Raw genomic sequence first — 27,172 nt, 5'->3', positions numbered from 1 at the left:
GATGGTGAGGCTGGAGCGGGAGCGGCACCACCTGCTGATGACAGGGAGTACCGGCGACCATTGAGGATGGCGAGGTCTCCTCACAGAGTCCAGGTTGGTTGGAAGGGACCTAAGATGCAAGCTTACAGAGATGATGAGGACATTGAGCACTATTTGACCACATTTGAACGAATAGCCTTAGCCTGTCAGTGGCCACAGGAGGATTGGGCTTTGCACCTGGTCCCTCTCCTCACTGGCAAGGCACTGTGCTCTTACTCCCATGTGGAGGAGGCAAGCAAAAAGAGACTTTCCCTGTCTGTGTCAATGAAGTGTCACATCTCTATTACATTGTTGCAAAGCTGCATGCTGAGCAGTAAATCATCTGTAGATGGCAATGTTGGACCAGCTATACCTATCACATGTTCTACTCTGTCACAAATATACAAGACATTAAAATGACAAGTATTTATTTATTTCCATTTTCTTGTGGAAAATATGCTATTTACAATATGGGTAAATAAGTTGGCAACTCCTGAATAATTCAAATACATTACAATGTCATTAACATCATCTGTATTGTGCAACATCATCATATAAACATGAAACATGAAAGGAGAATAAAGAAAACAATCTTGTAGGCAATTATTCTTAGATATTGTCTTGAATAGTTACTCTTTCAAGCACACATTAATCGTAGCTTCTGCGAATATTAGCATTTGTTAAAGTCAGACAGTCTTTCATATAAAAGGTTTATCAAGAGCCCAGTCCTATCATGGTAATAGAAAATGACATCTTGAATGGTGAAATTTCCATTCACTATTGCAGAAATAGGCATAAACATTGTTTTAGAAGGTTTTAACTATATTGTATTCATAAAAGGCATGTTACATTGTTACAGCGTCATTACAATAAAAATGAGCACACATCAACACCCAGGAAATTAGAAGACGTTGTTAGTAGTCATATTTTTCTATTTGTTAGAAATATAGCATTTGTTGTTTTTCAGCCATGCTTTCCTCCATTCAGTCTAAGGGATGGGTTACGTTCTCTCTAGTAATACAGTACATACAGTAATACTTCTTGGTGTAATCCTATGTCAGGAAAGGATATTCCCTCTAGTTTTAAAAAATGAAGTACTATATCAAGCACAGTGTTACGAACTCAAAACGTTATGTGCATTATGCCTTTTAGACTCAGATTCTGCACCAAACATTTACGGAATCCTCATGCAGACAAATATACTACACAGTGTGATAAGACTAGGCAAAATGACTGATCTATCTGTCTATTTTTATCTATTTTATTTATTAAAAGCAGGTTAAAAATATTGTATTATTAACATCTTATAAAACATTAGGCTATAAAACAAATTATAATTTACAATGACAGCCTGTCAGGAGGAAAAAGTGGAATTATGAAGATTTTTACAAAGGGTCCCCACACATTTTTGCGAATCAACCTGTACACCTTTCCACAACTACTTCATGATAGAGTAATTTCCAAGGCTGATCTGTTAGCAGATGTTCAACTGTCACCTATTTTTCTATCAGATACTAGTAATAATTACTGTTGATTTAAATGGTGGAGTCACAGTATGGCCACCTCCTCAATAACTACTAGGCCAACACTTTCTACTGTAGCAAATTGCTATGTGGTATGACATAGAGGTTATGGTAAGATAAGATAAGATAAGATAAGATAAGATATATCTAGATAAGACCAAAAAAAAAACAATGGGAACATGTAGAATTACGAAAATATACCAACATATTTACTATTTGCACTATGGAATAAAGTGAAAATTCCTAGGCTGCTCATCTCAATTTATTGCTATATAGGTGGCAGCATACACCATTTCACAATGAAAATGCATGCATGCTACATACCCAAGTTTCCAACTTTGGAAAGTTGGGGGAAGGGTTACGTCAACATGTTCTTTACGTGCCTGCGTCAGGGATTTGCCCACGTGCAGATGTTTACGCTCCTCGTGCAAAATTACGTCAGCAATCCATGCAAAAGAGAGAGAGAGAGAGAGAGAGAGAGAGAGAGAGAGAGAGAGAGAGAGAGAGAGAGATGGAGAGTTTTAATAAGCAACACCAAACACATTATTGGATGACAAAACAAAAAATAATGGGGAATCAATTACGTGTTACCTGTCGTTGTTTGGTTTAAGAAATTATTTTCGTCGGAGGGGCTGTTATGCTGCCTTCAGTTCACATGGGAATAACTGCCGATAGACTAGGCTCATAGTCACGATTGAAGTTTTCTGTAGACATTTATTGCCATTGGTGATAATTATTATCAGGCCTTTAACATGCAGCATATGTGCACTTAGTGAATGATACATTTGAGTTCATGTTTTAGAGCACCAAACATTGCAACGTCAACTACAAACAAAAAATCCAGCAAACAGCTGTGTCCTGACGTGAAGATTTTTTTTTATTATTTATTTAATTCTTTTTCATGTTTTTTACATGCTGCTCAGGTGTTTACAGTGTATATTACGCGTATTTTCTAATACTATGTTGATTGTTGTTAAATTAAACCATCTACAACCTGGAATCTCAAGTGAACGGCACTTTCAAGTAGGAAACCCGTATCTACCATCTTTCCCCACATCATATGAATGCAACATTTGGGAGGGGGGTGGGCGCAGTTAAATCCCACCCCGGATTTGACAGCACGCACCTTGACTGCTTGTAAACAGAAGCTCACACGTGACGCTGGGAGCCGCGCGACCGCATTGTCTGTAAACGGACAAAGAGCGAGGCAGCTTTAGCGCGAGCCTCAGCCAGGTAGCCGTGCAGGTGTCATGACAACCGACATTATCTACCTGATGAAGCCGACTTTTCCCTTCGTTTACATTGCTGTTTCTGATGGTATCTGGTTGCTTTAACTTGTTCATGTCTGAATCCAAATCCAGCTAGCAATCGTTTGGTTGGTTAGCTGAATTTTCACTAGCTCTCACACAGCTGACAACGTGTAAACAACGCTGGACAGCCTTTGTTTCCCGAAATCAGCCAGCCGGCAGCTTGCTCGCTTTAGGCTGCCAAATCTTATTTTCCTAGCTTGCTTCTAGCTAACGTTAGCTAACAGCAGCCTTTTAGCGTCGACGTCGGAGGGGATTTTTTTTTTCTGGCAAAGCTAACTTTATTTGACTTGGGATTTTTTTACTGGCTGAATGAGATGTCATTCACGATGGAGGATACTTTGGAGTCTGGATGGGTGTCTGTCCGACCCAATATATTCGACGAAAAAGAAAGGCATAAATTTGTCTTCATCGTGGCCTGGAACGATATTGAGGGAAAGTTCGCCATAACCTGCCACAACAGGACCATACAGAGACGGACCACTTTTCGTGATTCACTCTTCGACTGTAACCCCAACGTTACATCTCCTGTCTCCGGTGCCTTCGTGGCAGAAAAACACATAAAAAGTCCCCGTATAAGGAAAGATGAAATCTGCCCATCGGGTAAAGTTAGACCAAAAGGACAACCGGCAACAAAGAGTCTAGCTGGAGAAAAGAAAACATTTACAGCCGGCAGTTCAAGGACATCTGAATGCGTTAGCCAGACACTAGGGTCGTGGGATATTGTGACACCCAAAGTAATAGACATAGAGGTCTTGGATCCAGTGCATCTCCCGGGGGCGCCTCTTTCTCCGGATGATGGAGACCCAGGGGAAGGTGAGAGCAACGACCATGAGGACTACAGCTGGGCCGGGCTGTTCTCATTCCAGGACATGAGGGCTGCCCACCTCCAGCTTTGTGCTGTCAACTCGGACCTGGAGCCATGTTTACCTCCGTTCCCAGAGGAGCAGTCTGGCATGTGGACGGTGCTTTTCGGTGCCCCTGAGGTCTCGCAGCGGGAGACGGATGCCTTGTGCTACCAGCTGCAGGTGTACCTGGGCCATGCCCTTGACACCTGCGGCTGGAAGATACTCTCACAGGTGCTTTTCTCTGAGAGCGACGACACGGACGAGTACTATGAGAACCTGAGTGAACTGAGACAGAAAGGCTACGAGGATGCGCTGGAGAGGGCCAAAAGACGTCTCCAGGAGGTGAAATAACCTTTTTTTTTTTTTACATCCTTGTAGTTAGGATAGGAGTTCAGATTTGTGAAATGAACGACTCATAGGTTGCAGAATGTTTACTGTATAAAACAGGAATATTAAGCTTCTGATGTGCTCTTTGAGCTAATCTCTGTCTTGAATTAGAGGACACACTTTCAGAGGGACAGACTGTGACCATAGGTTGATGAGTGCATGTGTGTCGGTGCAGTGTGCCTCATGGTCTCTTTCTCCTCCTTTCCCTTTGTTCCCCTAAGCCTGTGAGCTGCCATCTGTTGCTGCACATTCACAGGCCTGTAATATGATATGGTCTGGGCTGGCCATGACACTCAGTTGGCTGAGTGGTTGAACCAGTCACAGAGAAGCGTAGAACAATTGGAGGTGGAGTTACATTAGAGAAATAGTGTGTCTCCACATTTGTTGGGTTTGCTTTGATGCTTAAGACACAGTAAGCTCAACATACCTATGAGAAGCTACATCCACACAATTGTGTTGTCTTTGATGTCTCTGGAAAAATATGTGTGGAACACAGCATCACTTTGAGATTAGACCTGATTGGAAAGTACAGAACTGCTGTAGCTTGGAATCAATAAAGCCATGGTCATGATAGTCACTGTGTTTGAGAAGAGGCAAAGCCTTTCACCTCCTCGGTTGTTTTGTTCACTTATCTGACTCACAAACCACAAAACGGCTAAGTAGGGCTGGGTTCTACCAGGAACAGATTTATTTAAAGAAATATGCTCTTTGTCACATATGTAGACATATATGACAGATCTCTTCTAGCACGCATCCTTGCATTTTTGGACAAGGTAGCCATTTTGTGGCACCTGATCTCATCAAAAAGACATTGAGATCATCAGGTAGGCTAGGATCGACTGAGTGTATAAACATCTTATGTGTGGTTGTTTCCATGGTGAGTTTCTTTGACTCTGCCGCATTTACTTCCTGTGTAGATCGAAATGAGGGGTGACTATTTCTGTATCGCTGGTAATGATGAAACTAAAAACAAGACGGGTAATGCATTACCTTATTATTACAAGGGAGGTCAGCAGATGTGTGTGTGTGTGTGTGTGTGTGTTGATAGCAAGCCACAATACCAGGCAGCAGCAGAGGCAAAGGGTTCTTTGTATTTTGTGACATGCAATTGCTGGGCTGATCTATATCAAATTATACCCATGTGCGGCGGATCTACTCTAGTTATCTAATCTCATGTTTGAGTACTATTAAGGATTTTTTTCCACCACAGAAGATCCTAAATGCAGGATCTTATTCCTAAATTGAGCAGCCTAAATGTGGCACATCTGGTGACCTCTAACTGTCTAACAGCTTGCTACACTGTCTTAAATTCCAGCTACAAGTGACGCATGCCACTTTGCAATAATTCTAAAACCTTGACAACACCAATAGAAGGGCATTAAAGCATCATAGAGCCACAACAAAAGTTTTATTTTACATGAATGTGACTAATGCTGCGTACTGTGTTTTTGACAATATTACATGCCCTCTTTCCATATAATATTCACATGCTAAGTAGTAGCTAGGTGGCACCCCACCAATAGCTGTAAAAAGTCTCTATTGTCTTAAATCCAAATTTGCATGCTGCTGCAAATAAACACAACACTCAACAGCATTGTTTCAGGTTAGCTATGTTAGTCCATTTTTGTCACTGATTGTTTACATTGTCTTGATTTAGAAATCCCATTCGCAATAACTGGGTTACTGTGTCAACTTCAATGAAATGTATGAGACCTAAGCAACATGAGCTTTATCATTCACTCGTGAGAAACAAAGTCCGTCTTTGATAACCCTTGACTATGGGCATAATAAGCACAGCACTGAAATGGTCCTAGCAGTTAGGAGGCCCTACACTAGATAGCCTATAGCATAGAAGAATTGACATGTCAAGATAGGAGGAAAATATTATTTACTTTTATGGCAAAATGAGATTTTTTACCATATATGACTTTTGAGATGAAATCGGGTGGTCAGTTAGGATTTTGCTATGTAGTGTGGCCCATACATCCCATTCAGAACAATTGTATAGAGACGCTCTGATTATACAGTAAAGGAGAGACTACACACTGGGATGAAATCCATTATGTGAGTTGAAGAAAGGACAGGGAGATCAGCAAGTGAAGACACTCGATGGCCCTGTAAGTAGTGCCCATAAGCAAAGAGAACGTCACAGCGGATCGTTGTGTATCACAACCCAGTGCTCAGTCATGCAGTGATCTCATCTACTGGTGACGGAGTAGCTGATGTTCAGCAGACCTCTGGGCTGGGAGGCAGAGTATCACTGTTGTAGTGCCCTTATCACAATTTATCACAAATTGGGTTATTTCGCAACCCCAGCCTGGTCTGTGATATATGATAACTGTGTCAAATATGCAAAGACCGACTAGTGGGAAACATTCTTCAGATTTAGGCCGTGCATCAGTTAATCATTCACCACTGACTGTACAATTTTACCTGATCTGTGGCCTGTTGTTAAATACAATTAAGCTTAACAACTAGGCTACACATAACCTTACATGTTTCAAGCTAATAACTGCTTTGGCAGTCATTACGTTGTCATTCTGTGAGTGGTGATAACATTGTCAATATGAATAAATAAGTCATGAATCTAATGAGGGGAAGATAAAGTGAAGAGAACAACATAATTAAAACAGGCTTGATGCAATACAATGATTGGTATGGAACATATAAGGTTAAAAGAATAGCCTAATCTAAACTGTTTGTATGTGAAAGATTTCCAAGCCCATATAATTAAGACTAATCCTCCTTATATATTCAGCATTCATTTTCAAAAAAGGAGAGTGGGCAGTCCATTCACTTTGAGATTTTTTTTTAATTGGATTCAGTTGGAAAGCAGAGAGTGAGGCACAGGAGAAACGTCCTTGTGGGATTTGATCCTGGCCAGTAATGGTACACCTGTGGCTCCGGGGTTGGCAAACTTAACCACTCAACTATCTCTTGCTATAGGCAGCATTCTTAGGTAGCTCTTTTGAATCCAATCTCTTGTTTTTGTGAAATAAATTACCATCACTCTGCGGCAGGCTAACTTCCTAATGTGATGCTCTGGCAGAACAATTTATTGTATGTTAGCAGTAATGATTAATATTTTCCTGAAAATTAACGTTAACTGTTTTCAGTGCTGTGGATTTAAACTCTCCCATTTGTTCGTACTGAATCGATGCCTGGTGATGTTTTTTAAATTGACCAAGCTTATTTTTCATTAAAATGAATGGAATGGAAGCCCTAAGATAGTTTATTATAATGGACAGCTGGTAAAATTTACAGGGATAAAGTACAATTAAATACAGTCCATTACCCTCACAGCAGCAGTGTAGACATAGCCTACAGCGACATGGTAAGCGTGTGAGAAACTTTCAGTGGCATTCATGTTAGTGTGTGAGCGTAATAAGAAAAGTCTATGTGGGTTTATTTTGTGTGATGTGAAGTGCCTTCTGTGCTCTAATTCTCTACTATGGTGCATTGATATGCAGAAGAGAGAGCAAAGTTGTCCTTAAAATTGTAGTCAGTGGTATTTGATTGTCAGCGGTCAAACATTCAAGTCAAACCTCTGTCATTACATCGGAGATACAGAGGGGTTGCATTTGAACATTTTCAGACTGCACTGATCATTTAGCGTTAGGCTATACCACATAGATTCATGCCATATTTAATTTCCCAGGTACACAATATTTCCTGCAGTGTATGTAAAAGGGTGTTTTTATGAAGTGTTTTTCCAGGACTAGTGTTTCAATAAAACTGCAGCCCTGTTTGCTGCATAGATCTGAGCAACTTGCAGAGTTTAGGAGAGTCTGGCCTAAATTTATAAAATGATTTAATCTCCCTTTAATGTGCACCTTACTGGCTTGCCCCTAGACTTCAGTGCGTATGCTTTATGTGAATTCGTATTGGTGTGCCTATGTTTAGTGTGTGTGTGTCTGTGTACAGTGTGTTTGTTATGGTGAGTATGCATGTTAGCTTCCCATTGCAGCTGTAGGATTAGCTTGCCATAGCTTAGTGGCATAGCAGGAATACTAGTCTCAGTTAAGCTTAATTTATAGGCTACACATTACATGATTCACGTTGGGGTGTGCAGGGCTTTTTTACTCTGTGTTACTCACTAATAGCCTACATGTTTAGTGTACAGAAAACATGAAGCCTGCCTATCATCAATCATGTCTGTCAATTGTCTATACATTTTCTTTGAGCCAAAAGTAGTAGGCTAATATTTTGTGCAAGGTACCTGTTCAGATGGCCTCTGCTGGCTACAAATACCCATAACTCCTCTTGTACAGCCCTACACATACACAGCGGTAGCCTAGATATCAGCCTTTAAGCAGCTTTATATCAAGCTGTACCTCTCTGTCTTCATCACTCTGTTCTCATTATTATTCTGGCCACATTTCAGAAACTGTGAATTAAATAAACGTCTTAGGGAACAAACCCACATTGTCAAATGCATTTCTAGCTGTGAGTTGGGGTTCTGCTGATTTTTAGATGTTGGCTTTTCAACAAAAAACTCTCTACTACCCATGAAATGCACTTTGTTGTTGCGTGTTCAAATTTGCTATAGAATTTTATCGGAGAGATTCCCCTCTAGACTCGTTTTGCAATGGAAGCTTTGTTTTTTGCAGCTCCTAAATATAGCTCTCAGCTGATAGAACAGAGGTGGTGTAGGCTTTTAAAGATTGTCTGCTCACAACACAGTTAAGGCGTGTTCCTGCTCTCAGACACTTCAATTAAAAGGCAGAGAGAAAAGTACTCAAGCAAGACTGGGCAGATTTAGCACTGACAAACTGGAAGAGTTAGTCCTGATTATAGGGCTACAGTGGACATACTATAGGTGCCCGAGGTTGGTAGCTGCCATAGCTCTTATCAGTGGGAACGTCATGTAATTGCTCACTCATGGTGCGTTTGAGTGCTCCTTTATTTACCACATGATCATTATGTTTTAATGAGATCATACCATTTGGTTGGAAAAATGAGAAGCAATGACATTCAAAGTAGCAGTCATCCTCATAGTTCAGCCAACGTTTTAGTAATCACAGGTGGTCCATATTGCTGTGTCATTATTTTTTTGTGTGTGCAAACAGAACGCCTTGCTGGTGATGATTTTTTCCACCACAAAAGTTTAAAAGATGGCGCAACACAATCGGCAGCGTTTGTGGGTGGGCAGCTGGCGAGGGAACCCGTCCTCATCATTGCAGGAGCGACACCTACTACTTGGCTAGGGTATCTGTTCGGGGGGAGGGGGGGGGGTCTCGGGGAGATGGCATGAACCTTTGTACGTGTTATGCTCTCCTGGAAAAACTCCTCACTGTCAGATGAGAAGAAGCGGCTGGCGACTCCATGTGTGTTGGAGGAGACGTGATAGTCTACACCCTCCCCGGCTGACAGGGGGTCGCGCAACGATGGGGATGGAGCACATCGGGAATTGGCGATGACAAAATTGGGAGAAAATAGGGAAAAAGGCCAAAAAAAAAAAGTGCAACATCAAACATTCAAGGCCAGGTATAAGACTAAATGAAGCACTAATAAAGACTAAAAAAGCACTAAAAGCCATTCTGATAAACAATAAAGATGACACACAGGAATTAAAAACGGAGTTCTAAAAGAATGACACAGGAAAGAACAACAATAAAAGGGGTTTAAACAAATATGTCTGTAAAAATGTACATTAATAAGAGGTTATTAAGAGATGACAAAGTCTAGGGGCCTGGATCTCAAAGTCTCGATAGCTTTTTGTCTATAGCCCAGACCTTTGGATGGCCAGGAAGGCTCTTAAGTGGTTAAAAGATAACTTTAGCTATAATTTTGAGTCAGCCCTAGGCTAGGGTAGATAAGCTAAAATATGGGTAATTTGGTCCCATGATGTGCATTTAGTCTTCATTAATAAGCTGACAGCAACATTTATGTGCTATTTTGAGATGTGTCATGGATTGTTGATTAAGACAGGTAGAGTCTCCTCAGTGTTGTTAAACCAAGCTGATCTCATCTTTGGAAAGTTCCTAAGTTGGTAAAAACACGTCTGAATCAACTATTTAGTTAGTTATATAATTTAAGGTTTGATTAACCAATACACAGAAACTGATGTGGTGAGAGCAGGAATGTCTTTGGGATTATCAAATTGGCAGCTTCCATGGAATGTGTTCGTTGAATTCGGCGCCTGTACCTTTTAGAAATCTCAGTGGTAAATTCTGGCATCCCAAAACCACACTACATCTACACTACGCTGACCCTGCAAATACACTGACTCACACATGGTCTCCAACATATCACCCAACAATATCAACAATAACCTATGGGACAGCTAGCCCTGTTGGCCTAAAACTACCTGCTCGGCAGCTCAGATACCACACTGTAACAGTCAGGCTAAAGGGACGCCTGGGCCTTCTGGCTGGAAACAGCTCACTCAGCAAACAATAGAACCATGTAAAAACAATTATACCAGGAACTGAGAATGTTGCTAGAAGGTTAGTAAAAGGAAATGATGTCAGTCCATAATTTATTGTTACACTGTGCAGCATGTGGAAAGTAATTCTCCAGTCCTTGTATCAGTTAAATAAAGGTTTAGGGAAATCTGTTTGAATCAAAGTTTGACAGCTATGATTTGAAATAACTCACAAACAATTTTGCATACCTCCTATGTCCAGGCAGGAGTCCGATCATTTAGCCTAGGGGTTTCCCAGGCTAGAAGCAGCTGCAGGGGTAGGGAGTCGGTGCAAGGTTGGCCAGTGGTTACCAGGGAGACACAGGGCCAAGGTAAACAGTAGGAGCAGTGTTAGAGCTGAATCGAGCAGTGTCTACCCCAGTCCCCAAAGTGGAGGGCTATGGAAAACCAGCCTGGAGTTAATATAAGAGTCACTATTCATATCTGTAGCTCTCTTTGCAGAAAGAAGAGCACTTTATTCACCACTTTGGACTAAGATTGGATGGTGGTACATTTCAATATTATCCAAGGCAGAACTGAAGGAGAAGTATTGTACTGTATGAATTGGAGCTACTGGTTCCTGAGAGCTGGGAGATGAATCGTGTTTGTGTGTACAATAGCTGTTTTGATAGCATTTATCTCAGGAACAATGCACAGTCTGTGGATAGCTGGACATATGGTATGCATCAGCAACAGTTGGCGGCAATTTATTCCCATTGTACAACATTGAAAGAATGTATTTTATGGTACCATTCCTGACCACACACACACACACACACGTGCGCGTTCACTCACACGTGCGCATACACACACACTCTTGCTCATTTTACCTTGCCTATGATAAATTAGGCGTACTTTTTTTTCCTTAAGCTTTGAAAGACCTCTTTGTTTAGGCCTCATTGCAATTATGAATTAGTTAGAAATAGGGCCGCCACACACACTGACATCCAGTTTTGCCAATGAATCAGCAATATTAGCATCACACCTAAATTCTTTCATACAACTAACTGAATCAAACTATACTATTTCCTTGTATGCCTGATAATATTTTCTTGTAGCATATTGAACATGTGTCATTTTTTTCATATCTTTTTGTGTGTGTACTTCTCCAGGTGTTGGAGAAGCACCGTGCCATGGACAGCATGGTAGAGCTGCTGGAGGTCTACCCAGAGGAGGACGAGGCCTACGGAGAGCTTCTGGAGGCCACCACTCAGCTCTACCACTACCTGCTTCAGCCTTTCAGGGACATGAGGGAACTGGCCATGTTGCGCAGGCAGCAGATCAAGGTAACACACACAGACAGACACACACACACACACACACACACACACACACACAAATGTAAACTACCATCTGCTTTAGGGCTTGATTTAAGTAGATTTTAGATCTCTCTCTCTAGCTGGCTAACTGCTCTGTCCCAGAACACACTTTGACCTCTGTCAGGCTGCCTCACCTTAACTGTAGCGTACTGTAACAGGTTGTTATTTGTGTGGTTTGTCTGTTTTAAAAGCCATGGTTAGTGCTGGGAAATACACCCTAAACCACTGCACTCTAATATCCTCTATGGAGCCTACACTCCTAAGTCCTCTGTAATGACATTAGCAGTTGCTGAGGCTAACTGGACAGTGCGGATGGTGTAGTAGCCAGTCTATGCCACACTGTAGCTCTACATCTGGGGGCTGAGGAGGGCCAAACAGAGCAGAGGATCAGCAAGAGAGGCTTTTTCCCCGCCCAGAGCGGCTTAACAACCAGCATAAGTATTATTACAGCAGCCACTAAACCACTCAGTAATTCTGCAGGCTCAGCACACTCTCCTCTGTTTTCCACACTTTCTCTACCTCATCCTTGTGTTTTTTTGCTTCATTAGAGCCTTGAAAAGGGAAGCAATCTGCAGCCTAATCTCTACTGTCTCATGTATGGTACATGGTTCAGTGTTAAGAATTTTTCGACTTCCCTGGTCAGGTCAATAGAGTTTCACTTGCCCCTTATATTTCACCTGCCCAGCAGGCAAACATGATAACTGATTTCTCATACATTTAAGTAATTTAGTGCTATCAAATATAAAATGACTGCGCATAAAATACATCAGCAAAATGCCTGAAAAATAAACAACAAAAAGTAAATAAATAATTGATTGTGAAAAATTTGAAATGCATGATTTTTACCAACTTGATGATAATGCCCTCATAACCAGCTGGTAGAAACATTTCTGTAAATGCAAACAGCAGTAACATGGCAAAAACAAAACAACAACCAATAAAACAAGAAAATCAGAATGGTAATTCATGGAGTTTCTCCATTCATCCATCTTAATCGGACCTGATGAAGGAATGTTAACTTCCTGCTTTGCCAACATACAGGTCGCTGAGTGTGTGCTATAATGTAGATATTTGTAGATGTTTTTGAAAAGCACAGTCTACTTTACTTGGAAATTACTGATAAACGGCACAATGTGATTGATTTATCATTCTCAACCCAAGGTTGCTTCCAATACAAAAGAAACAGCCTTTTGCTTTTTCCTTTGTTTTTGGAAGTAGCTGCCACATGTGTCCACTCCACACAGCTTTGCTGGAGGTGGTGTCCAAGCTGGCTGGTCAGAAAAAGCACAACCAAGAGGAAAGTGGGCCAATGGCAGAGAAGAGATGCAAAGATAATTGGCTTATCCCCGGGTGAGAAATAGTAAGACCAGAACTTTTTTGGCACTGGTCCAATTGGGCCACTGACTGACCAAGCAACTGGCCCAAGTGAAAGTGTCATTGGCCTCAGGCCCTTGGGGAATCCTTATTATCAAACCCTGGTAGCCTATGCTGGTCTATGGCTACATTTGGATGTTTTGCAGTATTACTTGCTATTCAACTTGATACATACTGTACATACTCTGTCTATTTTTTGTCTCTGTACCAGCCTCTCCCTGTCTCTCACTGGTTTCACCCTCACTGGTTTCTTGCCTTCCTCTAAACTACATTCCTTACCCAGCATGCTTGTCTACCCAGCATGGTGCCAGGAACCTACACAGATGACTATGGATGTGTTTCTCTGAGTGTGTATGGAGGATTATTTCTCAGAACATAGTTTACCCTGGTATTTGAGTCCTGGGGTCAGGTGTTGCTCAGATTTAAGAAATTCGACTGAATTATCTAAATTTATGCAGTTTTCTTCACAAAATTACAAAGTGCTGTAAAATTTGCTATAATAAGGAAGAAGAGTTGAACTGCTGGTTCAATCAAGACCCATATTCGACTCGATTAATAAAACTTGTGTAGCATAAGGACAGCAATAAATATAAGTCAAGTGCAAGTTTAGAAAAGTGAGTTTCTATTTGTATTTGTTTCCCCAAGTGTGTTCCCCAAATTCTAGTGACCTGGGTCTAAAATATGCAATCACTTTTTGTTTTTATCTAGACTTTGGAACTGTTAAAAGAACTTTGTCTGCAGATCTGAGACTAGACCTCTTCACTTAAGGAAGCAACAGTTTCATGATATTGGCTGAGACCAAGCAATTTATTGACTTAAAAGTAATTCATAAGTTATTAAAATAAATATTAAACTGGAAGCCAATTTTAGGTAGCTAAAATGGGAATTAAGCTTCTCTGCCTCTTCTGTAATTCAGTGTTGCCATGATACTAGAATTTTGTGTGTTGTCATGATACTAGAATCTTTGAATTTTTATAAGTATAATAAAATTTTACAACTTCTACTACAATAACACAATACAGACAAAATTGAATTTATAGCTTACTGTCTACAAATTATGGATAGCCAGGCTCAAAAATTGGTTGCCCACTGGCTGCCTTGGTCCTGAGACTGTTATTTAATTTTGCTCCCCATTTTGAGTCATTGGCATGTGGGCTAGATTAACAATTCTGCCAGGGCTGTAGAGAAATATGTAATAGAGATCTATACTCACTAGATAATCTCTGGAAAGTGTTGTAAAACCTGTCCTAGGAATCTGCCTACCCTCTGGTTCCTCTCAGCCTTCTAGCTGTCAAAAACCTACATTTCAATAAGTCCACTAAAACAAATTGTCGGATGTTTGATGAGCTCCTTTTACTGTGAATGTGTGGCATAAGGTGAAACTGAGCCTTAAATGTAGTATTAAAGGGATGTCACTTTTTCAGAAGAAACTGTTGGAGTATTCAACTCAGTTTTACCTGAAGACTTGAGGTCTGTGCATTCCCTAAGACTTACGGTAACCATCAACACCACCACACCAGACCCCTGTGCCCCCCCCAAACCTGTTGCTATTTTCTGTCATGGTTTAGGGAGCCTGTTGAGAGTCTTAACTCTGTTTGATGCCCAAGTTTCCTGCTCAACCACCTGCTCCCCTCAGGGCAATCCAACGGCTGAAAACAAAGCTGTATGCAAATAACTTCTCCATGCAGGCATAGGCTGTTAGTTTCCCTAAAATTGATGAGTCAGCAGACGTGGCAGTGTGTAGTGTAATTGAGATTCTCCATTGTTAAGAAAGGGAAAGAGAGGGACCAGGGAATGAGGAGGCGGGATACTGATTTACATATAGTTTGCATCCTGCTTGATGTTGATGTTGTGAGTTGGGTGAGGTGAAAACAGACTAGGGCAGCCAGCTATCAGTTGCTTGCTAGAATTACAGCCCATTCTATCTTCATCTGCAAGTGTGAATACACACTACATGTGTGAAACTTTTGTTGTAAAGCAAACCAGTCATCACAGTGCTGTAAGCTTTCAGAAATGTGCTTGATGGTTAGCCTATAGATTGGTATAACTGGTCAACTAGAGTTGAGTATAAGAAGGCAGACAGTAGGATTGTACATGGAAACTATTGTACACAAAAATATCTAGATGGATTGTGGGATTTTATGTGTGTTTTATGTAACTCTGCAAACTCTTATGTGTGGTATTTCAAGATTGTTATAATTGCACAGGCTGACTTAAATTGAAAATTGATATAGCTGCAGTTTTCAGCAAATTCTGTCTGTTCCACTCTATGTATCAAACTGTAGACATCTGAGCATGTCAAATGAACCAGTGAATGGAGAGCAGACGAATAGGTGAATGAATGATCACCTGAATGAATGTCAGCAACAAAGGGCGTTAAGTTTGAATGGTGTATTGTGGGGCGGCCCTATTGCATGTCAGAGCAGTGCAGTGTGGGTGTCCAATTGCCTGGAAGGTCAGAGGCCAGCCATGAATAAAAAATGTGGTTTCTGTGACATGTTTCAGATAGTTGTGTACCATAGTGAGCTCTAGTTACTGTTTCACATAGGCTGCGTTATTACATGGCAACTGTTGTCATGGTGGTCACCTAATACTAGTTTACATCCAATTGACAAGTGAATTTTACGCAAAATTGCGAAATGTCACAAAACATAAAATGCAAATTAGGTGGCAGCAGGCTCGAATAGTAACATACTACTCATAAATGGGTTACCAGGATGCTTGGATGAGAAACAAGAAAGACAAGATGTTAACTGTCAGTTTTAAAGGATGTAAATATCATGAAAGGAATTGAAGTGTGAAGCAATCTGCTTTGTGTAGAGGAAAATCTGAATTTGGTGTGTAATTTGATTTAAGTAAAAATACCAATTTTTTGTTGGTTACAGCTTCACAAATGCTAAGATTTGCTTGTTTTTGTCAGTTTCATATGATTATAAAATGAATATTTTGGAGGTTTTTTGGCTGCTGGTCAGACTAAGTAAGCAATTTTAAGACTTCACTTTGGGCTCTGGGAACTTGTGATAGGCATTTGTCATTATTTTTTACATTTTATAGGCTAAATTATTAATTGATTAATCGATAGACTGACAAAAAATCCGCTGGTCATCATAATGTGGTTATCACCAACCTAACCTTTTCATTAGTAGTAATCCAATACTCCAAGGCTGCCTGACAAACTAGTAGTGCCTAACATCTGGTGCTACGGCACTCACAAAGGCCTTAAATGGCTATTTTAACCTTATGAGATAAGGGCCATCATGTGGTGTGTATCTGCAGTAATCCCAGGCCTTTACCATGGGAACTGGTGTCACGTCTATTTCAGTGTGAGTCTGACACCTCTGTGTTTTGTCACCAACAGCTGTTGACCAGAGAGGTGTAAAGAGAGGACTGAGTCACTCACTAACTCCTCTCCCCCTCCCTCTTTGTATCAAAATGTTGCACAGAAGACTGATACTATAAAGCCAGTCAGTATCTGATTTGAGAAAGGAGTTTTTCTAAAACTGCTACTATGTCCTTGTGCGTCATTTCATAATTTATTTATTTACGGACTAATTTAGCTGGCCACTTCTGTTCAGTCTCACTTATTCATCAACACACTTCATAACAATGACAAAACATTATGATCTTATTTTGCACTCAGTGGACTGTGTCTCAGTGCAGCGATGCAACTGAATTATTGCTGTGATATTATTGTGATACTTGGGCTGGTATTAGCACAAAAATCAATATTTAGGTGTACAACATTAGTGCGTCTCAATCAGCCTAGCTATCTCTTGGCCTCTGTCTTTCTCCCCCTGTCTCACTCTCTCTGTTGCACCCCAGAGGAATATGGGAATAACAAATGAATGGTGCTATGCTGTCTGCAGGAGCAATAGTGTATTATTCATGAGGCAGGGATTAGGTCATGGATTGAGTGTCTGAGACTAACACCAGGAAGTGACAATTGAGAGGGGGAGGGGTTTGCCAGGTGACAGATTAGAGATGATAGAGCTGATATAACTAGAGATGATATATTTTTCTTCCTGTGACATAACATCATTTCATACATTGCTGGTGTTGTAGTATTGTATCCTTATACTGTAGGCCAGTGTCCGAAAGTAACTTTTCAGCTTGTCTGCCAAACGCTGGGAACTAAAAAAAAAAAATTTTTACTGGCCAAAGTAATAGATTTTTCGCAGAAATATGTGTCCTACCCATTTTCAGTGCTATTTTGCGTGTAGAATCAGATACTGTTCATTTAATAAATAGATAAGAGCAGATTAGAGGTTTAATTTAAAACTTGCTGACTCATTTACACAATGAAGTTTTTTTTTCTTTGCCTTAACGTTTTTTTTGCTTTTTGTGGCCTCACATATTGTGTGTCTCCACATGGATTAAGCTTCAACAAACATTAAGCTTCGTAACGATCCCGACAGTAGAGAAACAGGAGATAAAAGTTTTCAGAAGTTTCGATTTTACCACTTTGATTGATTTGATCGCAAAAAACAAATCAGAGATCAATCAGAGAGAGTGTACGGTGGTCAGCAGGGACAAAGTTTGAGAACAGGCAAAGACTAAAGACTGTAGCCTATATAACCGACTGACTGTATTTTTTCATCTCAAAGTTACCAGCCAGTGTGGTGGGTGACCCTACTGATTGATCCGCCAATGACAAATTTTACAGGCGTTTGGTGCTTGGTGGGTGTTAATTTTAGACCTTGCTGTAGGCTCTTCTCTTCATCTCTGTTCACATATAGGCCCAGCTGTTTCATGTAGGTTCTAAGAAAAAACACATCATGGCAAAACGGAGCATAATACAGAAAGAGATGTATATTGTCAGCAAACAGAAAAATACAGTGTTGAAATAAAGTGTTTGTGTCCATAAGTTGAAATTTGACCGTCATCACCTCTGAGTCATTTCCACTGTTTGAGAGCATAACAATGCACTCCCTTTTAACTGAAATACTGTACTTGGCGTGGAGGCTGAATATCCCCTCTGTTGAAGGATACCTCAGCAATGAGATCATGGCTAACACAGGGACTGAGTGAAATCCTTGCCTTTATCTTGCTATTTTTCCTTCTCTGCTGACTTCCCTCAATCCTAAAGTGATCTTTCCCCTCAGACTTTTCATTCTGGTCTCTGACGCCCTCAGTCCGTTTCTCCTCCCCCACTCTCTCTTTTCATTTCACCCCAAAACTCCTCCCTGTTCTTGTGTCTCACGTGCAGACACACACACACACACACACACAGAAAACACAAAGCACCAAGTTTGCTGGCTGACATAAATCAACAAGGCCTTGTGAGGTTTGTCGTTGATTACTATGGTGCTGTTTATTTTTGAGCACCTACACACATCTGTTTTACATTGAGATATTAATATGGATGTATATGCAGAGGCCCTGACAGGGAGCTTAGCTTATTCGCTCTCTGTGTACATTTTGTTCCTTCTCCTCTTCTCCGGGGGGATGTAGTTCACAGACAACACCCAGGACAGGACTCCACGTGGCACAGCTATTTCTCACTCTTTGCACATGGCCTGTCATGACTGCAAAAAAGGAAAAAAAGAAATAAACCCTGGTTGTGATGTGTGGAAGTGCTCTGCCACATAATATAGACTTCTTATTTATTGTATTCATTTTTTTTTTTTATCTTCTCTTCAGCTTGTTATTTATTTATTGCCCTGCCACCTCAGTAGGACACTAGGTTAGTGTCACAAACATAAACATGCACAGGCATGCCTTTGGTCGCTACCTCACCTCAAAGCACCACCTTCTGTAACTGACTGGTATTACAAGGCGGTGAAGTTGAATGGTCCTTACTTCACTGAACCTCCCTTACCTGTGCTGATGCAAATAGATTTGACTTGCTTAGGCCTTGAGGTGATGTTCTCGTGCTGACCTGCGTTGACCCCCTCAGATCTCCCTGGAGACGGAGCGCCTGGGTCCTCGTCGTGTGGAGGGCCTGAGGAAAGAGGACGAGGAGTGGCAGAGGAAGGCTCACGCTGCTGTGCTCTCCATACAAGACCTGACTGTCAAGTTCTTTGACACCACGACTCGAGCGCAAAAAGGTAAACACAGAAAGGAGTCATTTCCTCCCACTACAAAGCAGTGTGGCGTTCCCTCTCCTACACAATGACATCATGCAGATGTCATTTGTCTGACCTTTGAACCTTTGTATTGAATTTGTATTTAATAACAAACTGCAGTTAACTATTCATCACCAAAGCATCAAAGAGATGTTGTGGAGATCATTCAAAACCAACATTCCCTCTCTCAAACCCTAATCTCCAAGCTTTCACATGCCAAACTGCTTTCTCTAAGCTTTCCCTTCCACCATTTTAATCCTCAAATTATCTCAACTATTAACTGCTTAAACTTGCCAACTAATTGCTGTTTAACTATGAAACAACTTCATCTACCTTCAACTCAGAAATGTTGTTTTTCAAGCAGTCGTGGACTGTATTGAACACTGCTTGAGTCTCTAGTATTTGTTTCAGTGTATGATAAACATTACTCTGTGTTTTTGTGTTTGTGTGTGTTTGTTTGGTGTGTGTGCATTTGTGTGCGTGTTGCAGCGGTATATGAGCGAATGCGTGTTGACCAGAGGAAGTTCGGCAAGTCAGCCTGGGCAGCAGCAGTTGAACGCATGGAGCGGCTGCAGTATGCTGTTTCCAAAGAAACACTGCAGCTGATGAGGGCCAAGGAAATCTGCCTGGAACAGAGGAAACATGGCTTGAAGGAGGAGGTAACACACACCATGACACACACTCATGCTAGTCACAAGAAAGCCGTTATCACTGATGTAGACCAAAGTGTGTGTGTGTGTGTCACTCTTAGATTCTGCAGTTTGTCTGGGTGTGTTGTTAAAGGCTGTTGGAATTGAGTGAGGGCATCAGAGGCCAGAATGAAAAGTCTGAGAGAAAGGATCACTTACGGATTCAGAGAAGTCGAGAAAAAGAAGGAAAAACAGTGAGATAATGGCCATGTTAGACATGACCTCACGGCGTAGGTATCCTTTAACTAACATCCTGCTCTAGAACAGTGGAAATTACTCAGTGGGGATGAAGCTTAGGGTCAAATTGTTGCTTGACTTGTGAACATACATTAAAATTGCAGTATCCTTGGTCTACTGTCTGTCCTTGTGGTTCTGTGTAGCTCAGTTCTTAGAACATGGCAGGAACACTGCAGGGTTCAGGTCCCACTGGGACCACCCGTACTAAAAATGTATGCAAAGATAGTACTGTAAGGCGCTTTGGATAAAAGCATCCACCAAGTGGCATATGCCCTTTAGCCTTAGAGTAATGCCAATGTGTGGCTGTGCTCCCAGATGCAGAGTCTGCAAGGTGGGGAGGATGCCATACTGCGTCTGGACCAGCTGGAGGCGCTGTACTACGAGTTGCAACTGCAGCTGTATGATATTCAGGCAGAGGTGCTGCGCTGTGAGGAGCTGCTGCTAACTGCCCAGCTGCAGAGTCTGCGAAGGCAGATGACAGGTGAGGATCTATTATATTCTATTGACAAAGATGTTTAACAAATTCTGTCCCTTCTGTATGTTTAAGCAATGAGCTTCAAGGGACTGTGCTTTATAAGCTGTTCTAAGATCAAAAAGTGCTGCATTGAGTGGCTTATTACTTTTATAAAAAGGCATTAACAAACAGTTTTATTAAAAGGGAAAGAATGTAAATGTTTAATAAATCTTCAATTTTGAAACAAAGATAATTAAAACATAAGATTAAAATTGTATTTGTGTACCCAGAAATATAGGCCTAATTTGAGCAGCAGCTAAACAAACTTACAAAGCACCACATAAGTAGTGCTGTGAGTGCTGATTTTCAGGTATCTCATTAACATTGAAGATTATATGCAATCACAGGTGTGCTTGCATAATAGGTGTGTTTCCAGCAGCTTTCAGAACTGAGGACCAGCACGAGCAGCATTTTATAATTGTATTTTGATGTATTTGTGTGTGCTGCCAGAGCGACAGGATGAGGTGGTGTACTATGATGCCTATGAGAGCCCTGATGCCATGCAGGGTGTAGAGGACCCTGCAACCCCGCCAACCCCCCTCAGAGATGAAGAGCTCAGTGTCCTACAGCAGAGGACACGGCAGCTAGAGGCCCGCAGGGGCCGCATCACTGCCAAAAAAGTCTACCTCAAAAACAAGAAGGTAAGCAGGAATCAGCGGCCCTTTTAACTTTGAGACAGGCAGCCGTGTTGTTAGCTGTTGTGGTGGCCTTTTAAAGATATCTTTGCACCATAACATCGGTGCAATTCATTCTAATACATAATGTATATGTTATTGTTTTTCTTTAATAGGAAATTTGTGTTGTCAATCACAACCAGAAGATACAGCAGCACCAAGGTAGCCATGAGGACCCCAGTCCCCTTCAGGCACTGCATCAGGTATGACCCACAGTTTTATTAGTTGCTTGGGATCGAGCATGTCCTTAAGAACTGGGCTGTGTGTGTTCGTCAGTGCTGGCGGAGTCTGTAGGTGCGTCGCATAGGATTAGCTACAATGAGATGCTAAATTGTGTTGAGATTGGATGTGCGAGCTTGTGTATATTTGCTGTTGCTCTGTGCCAATCCAATATTGGACACCCTCCAAACACCTAAAAAGCACTAGCACACTTGTTACTCTATCAAATTGAAAATGTGATAACCTGGGAGTGTCTGTTTTCCTCTTTCCTGTATAGAGAGAAGCTGAGGAAGATGAAGAGGCGACGAGAAATGCCAGAGTGAGTCAGGAGAGACAGAGAACTCTGGACAGACTTCGCAGCCTCAAACAGGTAGGAGTTCAGACATCCGCTATTTACTGATGTTCAGCTCCATCAACCTCTCATTGGCTACGTACACACTGACAGAATGTGGTTGTGACAACCAAATTCATGAATGAGAGTGAATGCGCATATGCATGGTACACATTGCAGCAGAGCAGATTTAAATGACTAGACTGTCTTTACGGGTAACAGGAGTCACTTCACTCCTCCGATCTCATGATGGTGGGAAATAACTACACCTACAGTGTGTATAGAGCCATTAAGATTACCCCTCTCTCAATGCTTGTGTACTTGCTTCACTGTTGATTGGCTAGCTCTTGTTGACTCTTGCTGACTGCCCACACAGCGTTATCCAGGCCAGGTGACTCTGAAGTCCAGCAGATTGCGTCTGAGCCAGACTCACACCCGGAGGAGAGCAGGAGCCTCTCTCTCACCAGCAGGGCGAGCAGAGCAGCCCGGCACCCAGGCAGCCAGCGTTCAGACTGAGAGCATCTTAGATCTCCCAGAACTCTCTGCACCACCATCTGATGCCTATGGCCGTGACAGTGTCTCTTTACCATCAGTTGGACCGGCTGCTCTTGAAAATCTTGACTCTTTGCCTCCGTTCACCTCCATGCCTCCCCTCTCAGCTCTCCCTCACTCTGCTTCCCCAGCTTTTCTCTCACTGGCCCCTCCACCTCCCCCTCCCCCACCTCCCCCTCCTCCTCCACCTCCTCCTCCCTCAGAGGACCAGCTGGGTGAGGGAGGGGAGAGGGATCCCCTTGGCAGCCCAGTGCGGCACCATAATTGTGGGTCTGAATCCCCTCCGTTACCCCTGGCTCCCTTTTCCCCTCGCTTCTTTGACAGCAGCCAACTGCTGACAGCAAGGAAGAAGCTGAAGAAGACGGCATCTCTGGACTCTTCACAGTGGAGAAGAGGTAAGGAGGAAACTCATGATCAATATTCCAATTTCACAACGTTGTTTTGGCAGAGCAGACTTCCTCAGAAAGATATGCACCTCTTTGAACAGAGAAATTGTAACTGGATGAACAAGTACAGCCTCTGTACAGTCCCAGTGGATTTTAAGTGATGACATCATCTCTTCTATAAAGAAAACAGTAACATTAGGCTACTTGGCTTGCTAGTTAACAGCAGCAGCTGTGAGCAAACATTTTATAGTTTATAACACATTACAGAGGTGTGAACTCGAGTCACATGACTTGGACTCGAGTCACAGTCTTAATTGCTTGACTTGATGCATGAAGAGAAGACTTGAGACTTGGGTTCTGGTGACTTGGGACATGACATTGACTTGAAAAGGTTTCTAAAGTCTTGACAAAAGATCTTGTGTTGTGATCTTGTGATCTTTGTGTAAATGACTTGATGATGAGATTTGTTCCACCAGACAACTGAATTTAAATTCTGTTTTCTGAATTTGTATGGAATGATGTAACTGATTATAGAAATCAAACTCATGATACTCTTACCAAGTTTTTATCCTATTAAAACCATATTGCATTGAAAAGTCCTAGATATTTAGTTTTCTTTAAGATATTAAATTGATACTGGACTCTTGATTTGTTCTGACTTGATTTGCTGTTCTACATTTAGATTTGAGACTTGACATTAATGACATGGACTTGACTTGGTAATCTACATTTAAACTTGACTAGAGACTCGTGCCTCAAAACTTGAGACTGACTTGTTGGGACTCAAGCAAAGTTGACTTGGACACACCTCTGACACATTACATACATAAAATGCCAGAGTATGACTCTCCTGCCGGTGTGTGTTTGCAGCGAGCTCCCCCATGGACGAGGTGCTGGCCTCTCTGAAACGGGGCAGCTTCCACCTGAGGAAGGCCGAGCTCCGGGTTCTAGCTCCTGACCCAGACGACGATGACAGCAACAACATCCTGGCCCAGATTCGGCAAGGTGTGAGGCTGAGGAAGGTACGGACCCGGCCGGATCAGCAGCGCCACGCCAAGGGCTTCCCGCATTCAGCCGACGCTCTGACCCGCAGCATTCATGAGGCTCTGAGGAGGATCAAGGAGGCTTCGCCGGAGTCTGAGTCTGAAGATGAAGGCCTTCCATGCACTGACTGGGAAAACTAGTTTGGCTCATTGAAGAATACTTTTTGTAAACACATACTCACTCACACCGGATCTCTATGGCCTGCTCCTCATGGACGTGTAGAGCCAAAACCGAGAAAAATTGACGGCCCCAATCCAGTGGACAAAACCCGGGTTAAATCAACTTGAGATACCTCGGTGCAATGTGAACAAAAATCCTTGATTTTGTAACAGTGGAAAACAGGCCTGAAGTACATTTTTCCTACTTCTGTGTCTTGTTTGAAAAGAAGGACCACTAATCTTTTACTTCTGTTATTTCTGTGGTATCCTTAGCTAGGATACAACTGTCACCTCTAACCTCTCATTATGTCACTCTTCAAGTCTGAGAGTTATACTGTAGCTTGCTGTGATGGGTTTGTTTTTAGTTTGATTGGACCGAGTGATTTTGTTTTTACATTCCCCACATTGGCAATGACACCCCAAACCTCTAGACGTTACTGAGTGCTTGTACTGCATACATTAAAGTATTTACTACACGTTAACCATATTGTACTATACATTTCAGTACATAGAAATGTATACAAATGTATGCTGAGGAGGATTCTTTCCTATATCCTTAATTTGGTACATACTAGGGGTGGAACTTTTCACAAAATTCATGGTTTGGTTACCTTGGTTTTGGGGTTACAGTTTCATTACCATGGTGGAAAGAATTTGGCAAAACAAACACGTTAATGTCTTGATTTTTAGCATTTTCACTTTTCCAATAGACACAGGTAGTCAAATACATATTCATAATACAATGGAGGAATTGTGGAGGAGCGATATTGAGCTCAATTTGAAACCATACCACCTGGTTGATGCTATAGCCCAAGATGCTATAGCTGATAGAAATACAGCGTTTAAGTGAGAAAGTGCATGGCAGGATATTATGCAGATATACTGTTTACCTCTGATATTATGCAGATATACTATTTACCCACACATCAGATAGCCCACACAGGATCAGAGTCTCAGCAGCTCAACCCGTTTGAGATAGAAATATGGAATAAACTTATTCACATCTATTTGCAGAGATTTCTAGAATTTGAGATGGCACTTCTGTGAGCTTTAGAAGAATTTGCGAGCCAGTGAAGAAGGCTTGCACTTAGCTTAGCAACAGCTAACAGAATTGGTATCTCCAATGATGTATGGCAGTAAATTCAGATGGTCAATCATGGACCAACACTATAAACAATACTAGCACACAGACAGCAGTCATGGCTAACTGTTATGGTGTCGTTTTTCCAAATCACTATTCACGGTTAAACCGAACGTTATCTGTTGACTTGTGCTGACCAGGTCAATATTTTGACATATACCGTTCCACATACTGACATATGAACACCTACTTGAATCTATGGTCTCACTTTTGGTCATTTTTTTTATGATAGGCTGTTTTTGCCATTGCTCTGTTTCAGATGGTATAATGGATTCATTTAATATTTTAATTTATGGATAGGATTCCCCTGATGAATAATGGGCTACATGGTGAAGATGCTCTTGAGTGCTGCCTAGGGATCAGCCTCCCCTACCATTTTATCAATCTTCAAGACCCCATGAAGTAAAAATTGGAGGTCAGTTCATGATGAATGGAAATAGAGGGTGTTTTTTAGTAAAAGGTGACAGTGTTAGCTAAATGCCCAGTGGTAAAAACGGATTATTGTTTGAGGAGGTGGCACTAAATACCAAGTGAAATATGATTTTAGTCAACAACATTTTGTCATAATTAGTGTGACTTAGTGCGTTATGAAGGCTTTACTCCTTGCATCCTATGTTTACTTTATAAGGTCTCTTAGTGGGGAAATGTTAAAGCTGACTCTGAATCAGTGTTGAAGGGCAAATTCAGCCTATTTCAAGTAGTATGTATAACATTCCCAAATGTTTGGCATATTCTATTTGGTCACATTATACACAGTAACTTTAAGTAAACAAAGCCTATTGGCAGGGTTGGTTGGTGTGAGGTGGTTCAGGTGTCTGAGGCATCATCGCCCTCTGCTGGTAACAGAAGACACATCCAGATCGCCAGAGCTGACAACCTTGGGATCATATGTGATGTCTATATTTATTTTACAACATTTGGTTTTTGTTTTTGTTTGTTTTTTTTTATACTAATTTTAGCCTGAGAGAGTCTCTCTTTCCACTGCCTTGTTTTCAAAGATCTTTTCCATGCAAGTCCATTATTAATAATTTAACTGGAAGCGTTTTAAGTTTGTCTGGATTTTTTTTTTGTGTGTGTGTGTGATTTTATACCAATCTCTTATGTATGAGTTGTGTCAAACGTGTCTTTAATTGAAAAATAGAAAACTCACTTTTTTCTGTATTGATAATAAAAAAACATAGAAAACTCACTTTTTCCTGTATTGATAATAAAAAAAACAGTCATACACTGAGTTACCATGGCTAAATTGAGGATGTACTGTTGAAAACAAATGGACTTACAACTGCTGTCCAGCTAGACTGTCGGTCCGTCTAGATGTATAAGTGTTTAAATCCTTATTTGGTCTTTGGAGATCTCAGAATCAACCGCTGTCCTAACACTAAGCTTTTCTGCATGCAGCACAACGACATCATGGCTCGGGCTGTGTGATTGCAATTGTTCAAAATTGAATCGATCTCATTCATCCACACAGATCTTTAATAGTGGTGTTTTTTGGATCATGTGAATCTGTAGACCTCGGAGCAGACAGTTGAGTTTGCTCAGTAATAGTTCCTCCCATCAGTCACTGCTCTCAGTCCATTTTCATTGTATTTGAGCTTATTATGCCATTGTGTTCTGTATTTTTTTTTTTTACCTATCTTTGTTAGATGTTTGTAGAATCCAAATTGTGAATTAATTGTAGACTTTTTTTTTTACTTCCTCAAGCTAACTCTAGTTTGACCTATAACCCTTGAGTTATATGTCCTTATGCATGTGACTGGTTTCAAGACAAACCCATCACAACGTAAGTGCAATAATTTGTTCAACTGAAAAATGTCATATGAATTATACTGTAATGAAATGTAAATCATGAAAATATATCAGCATGCTTAAAAGTATTGAAGTATTTATTAAAAACTTCAGATTTTAAAAATGAAATAAGAATTTTTAAAGCAATACCATACAAATGTAAATGTACTTTATAAGGTTTTCTTTTTGTTG

General features: G+C 41.2%; 1 protein-coding gene across 1 annotated transcript; it reads left to right on the top strand.

Annotated features, from left to right (window-relative positions):
• The first annotated feature begins 2,749 nt into the window (after positions 1-2,749).
• Positions 2,750-26,364, top strand: jmy (junction mediating and regulatory protein, p53 cofactor). The gene is made up of 10 exons (XM_071524693.1): positions 2,750-4,038; positions 11,602-11,775; positions 19,079-19,229; positions 19,737-19,906; positions 20,489-20,654; positions 21,138-21,328; positions 21,478-21,564; positions 21,858-21,950; positions 22,288-22,858; positions 23,720-26,364. The coding sequence occupies exons 1-10, from the start codon at positions 3,166-3,168 to the stop codon at positions 24,031-24,033; spliced, it is 2,790 nt and encodes a 929-aa protein (XP_071380794.1). The 5' UTR covers positions 2,750-3,165; the 3' UTR covers positions 24,034-26,364.
• The last annotated feature ends 808 nt before the right edge of the window (positions 26,365-27,172 follow it).

This window comes from Centroberyx affinis, unplaced genomic scaffold, assembly GCF_046629955.1.
Source record: "Centroberyx affinis isolate AG114_WGS23_722 - 3 ecotype Tasmania unplaced genomic scaffold, CSIRO-AGI_Caff_v1 ptg001223l_1, whole genome shotgun sequence".
NCBI lineage: Eukaryota > Metazoa > Chordata > Actinopteri > Beryciformes > Berycidae > Centroberyx > Centroberyx affinis.
Note: the sequence above shows the minus strand (reverse complement) of the source record. Positions and strands in the feature narration are given on the sequence as shown.

Coding starts and splice junctions, on each gene's coding strand:
- jmy (XM_071524693.1), top strand. CDS start 3,166: ATGTCATTCACGATGGAGGATACTTTGGAGTCTGGATGGGTGTCTGTC. Junction 19,907..20,488: donor AACATGGCTTGAAGGAGGAG/GTAACACACACC, acceptor CTGTGCTCCCAG/ATGCAGAGTCTGCAAGGTGG. Junction 21,565..21,857: donor CCCTTCAGGCACTGCATCAG/GTATGACCCACA, acceptor TTTCCTGTATAG/AGAGAAGCTGAGGAAGATGA.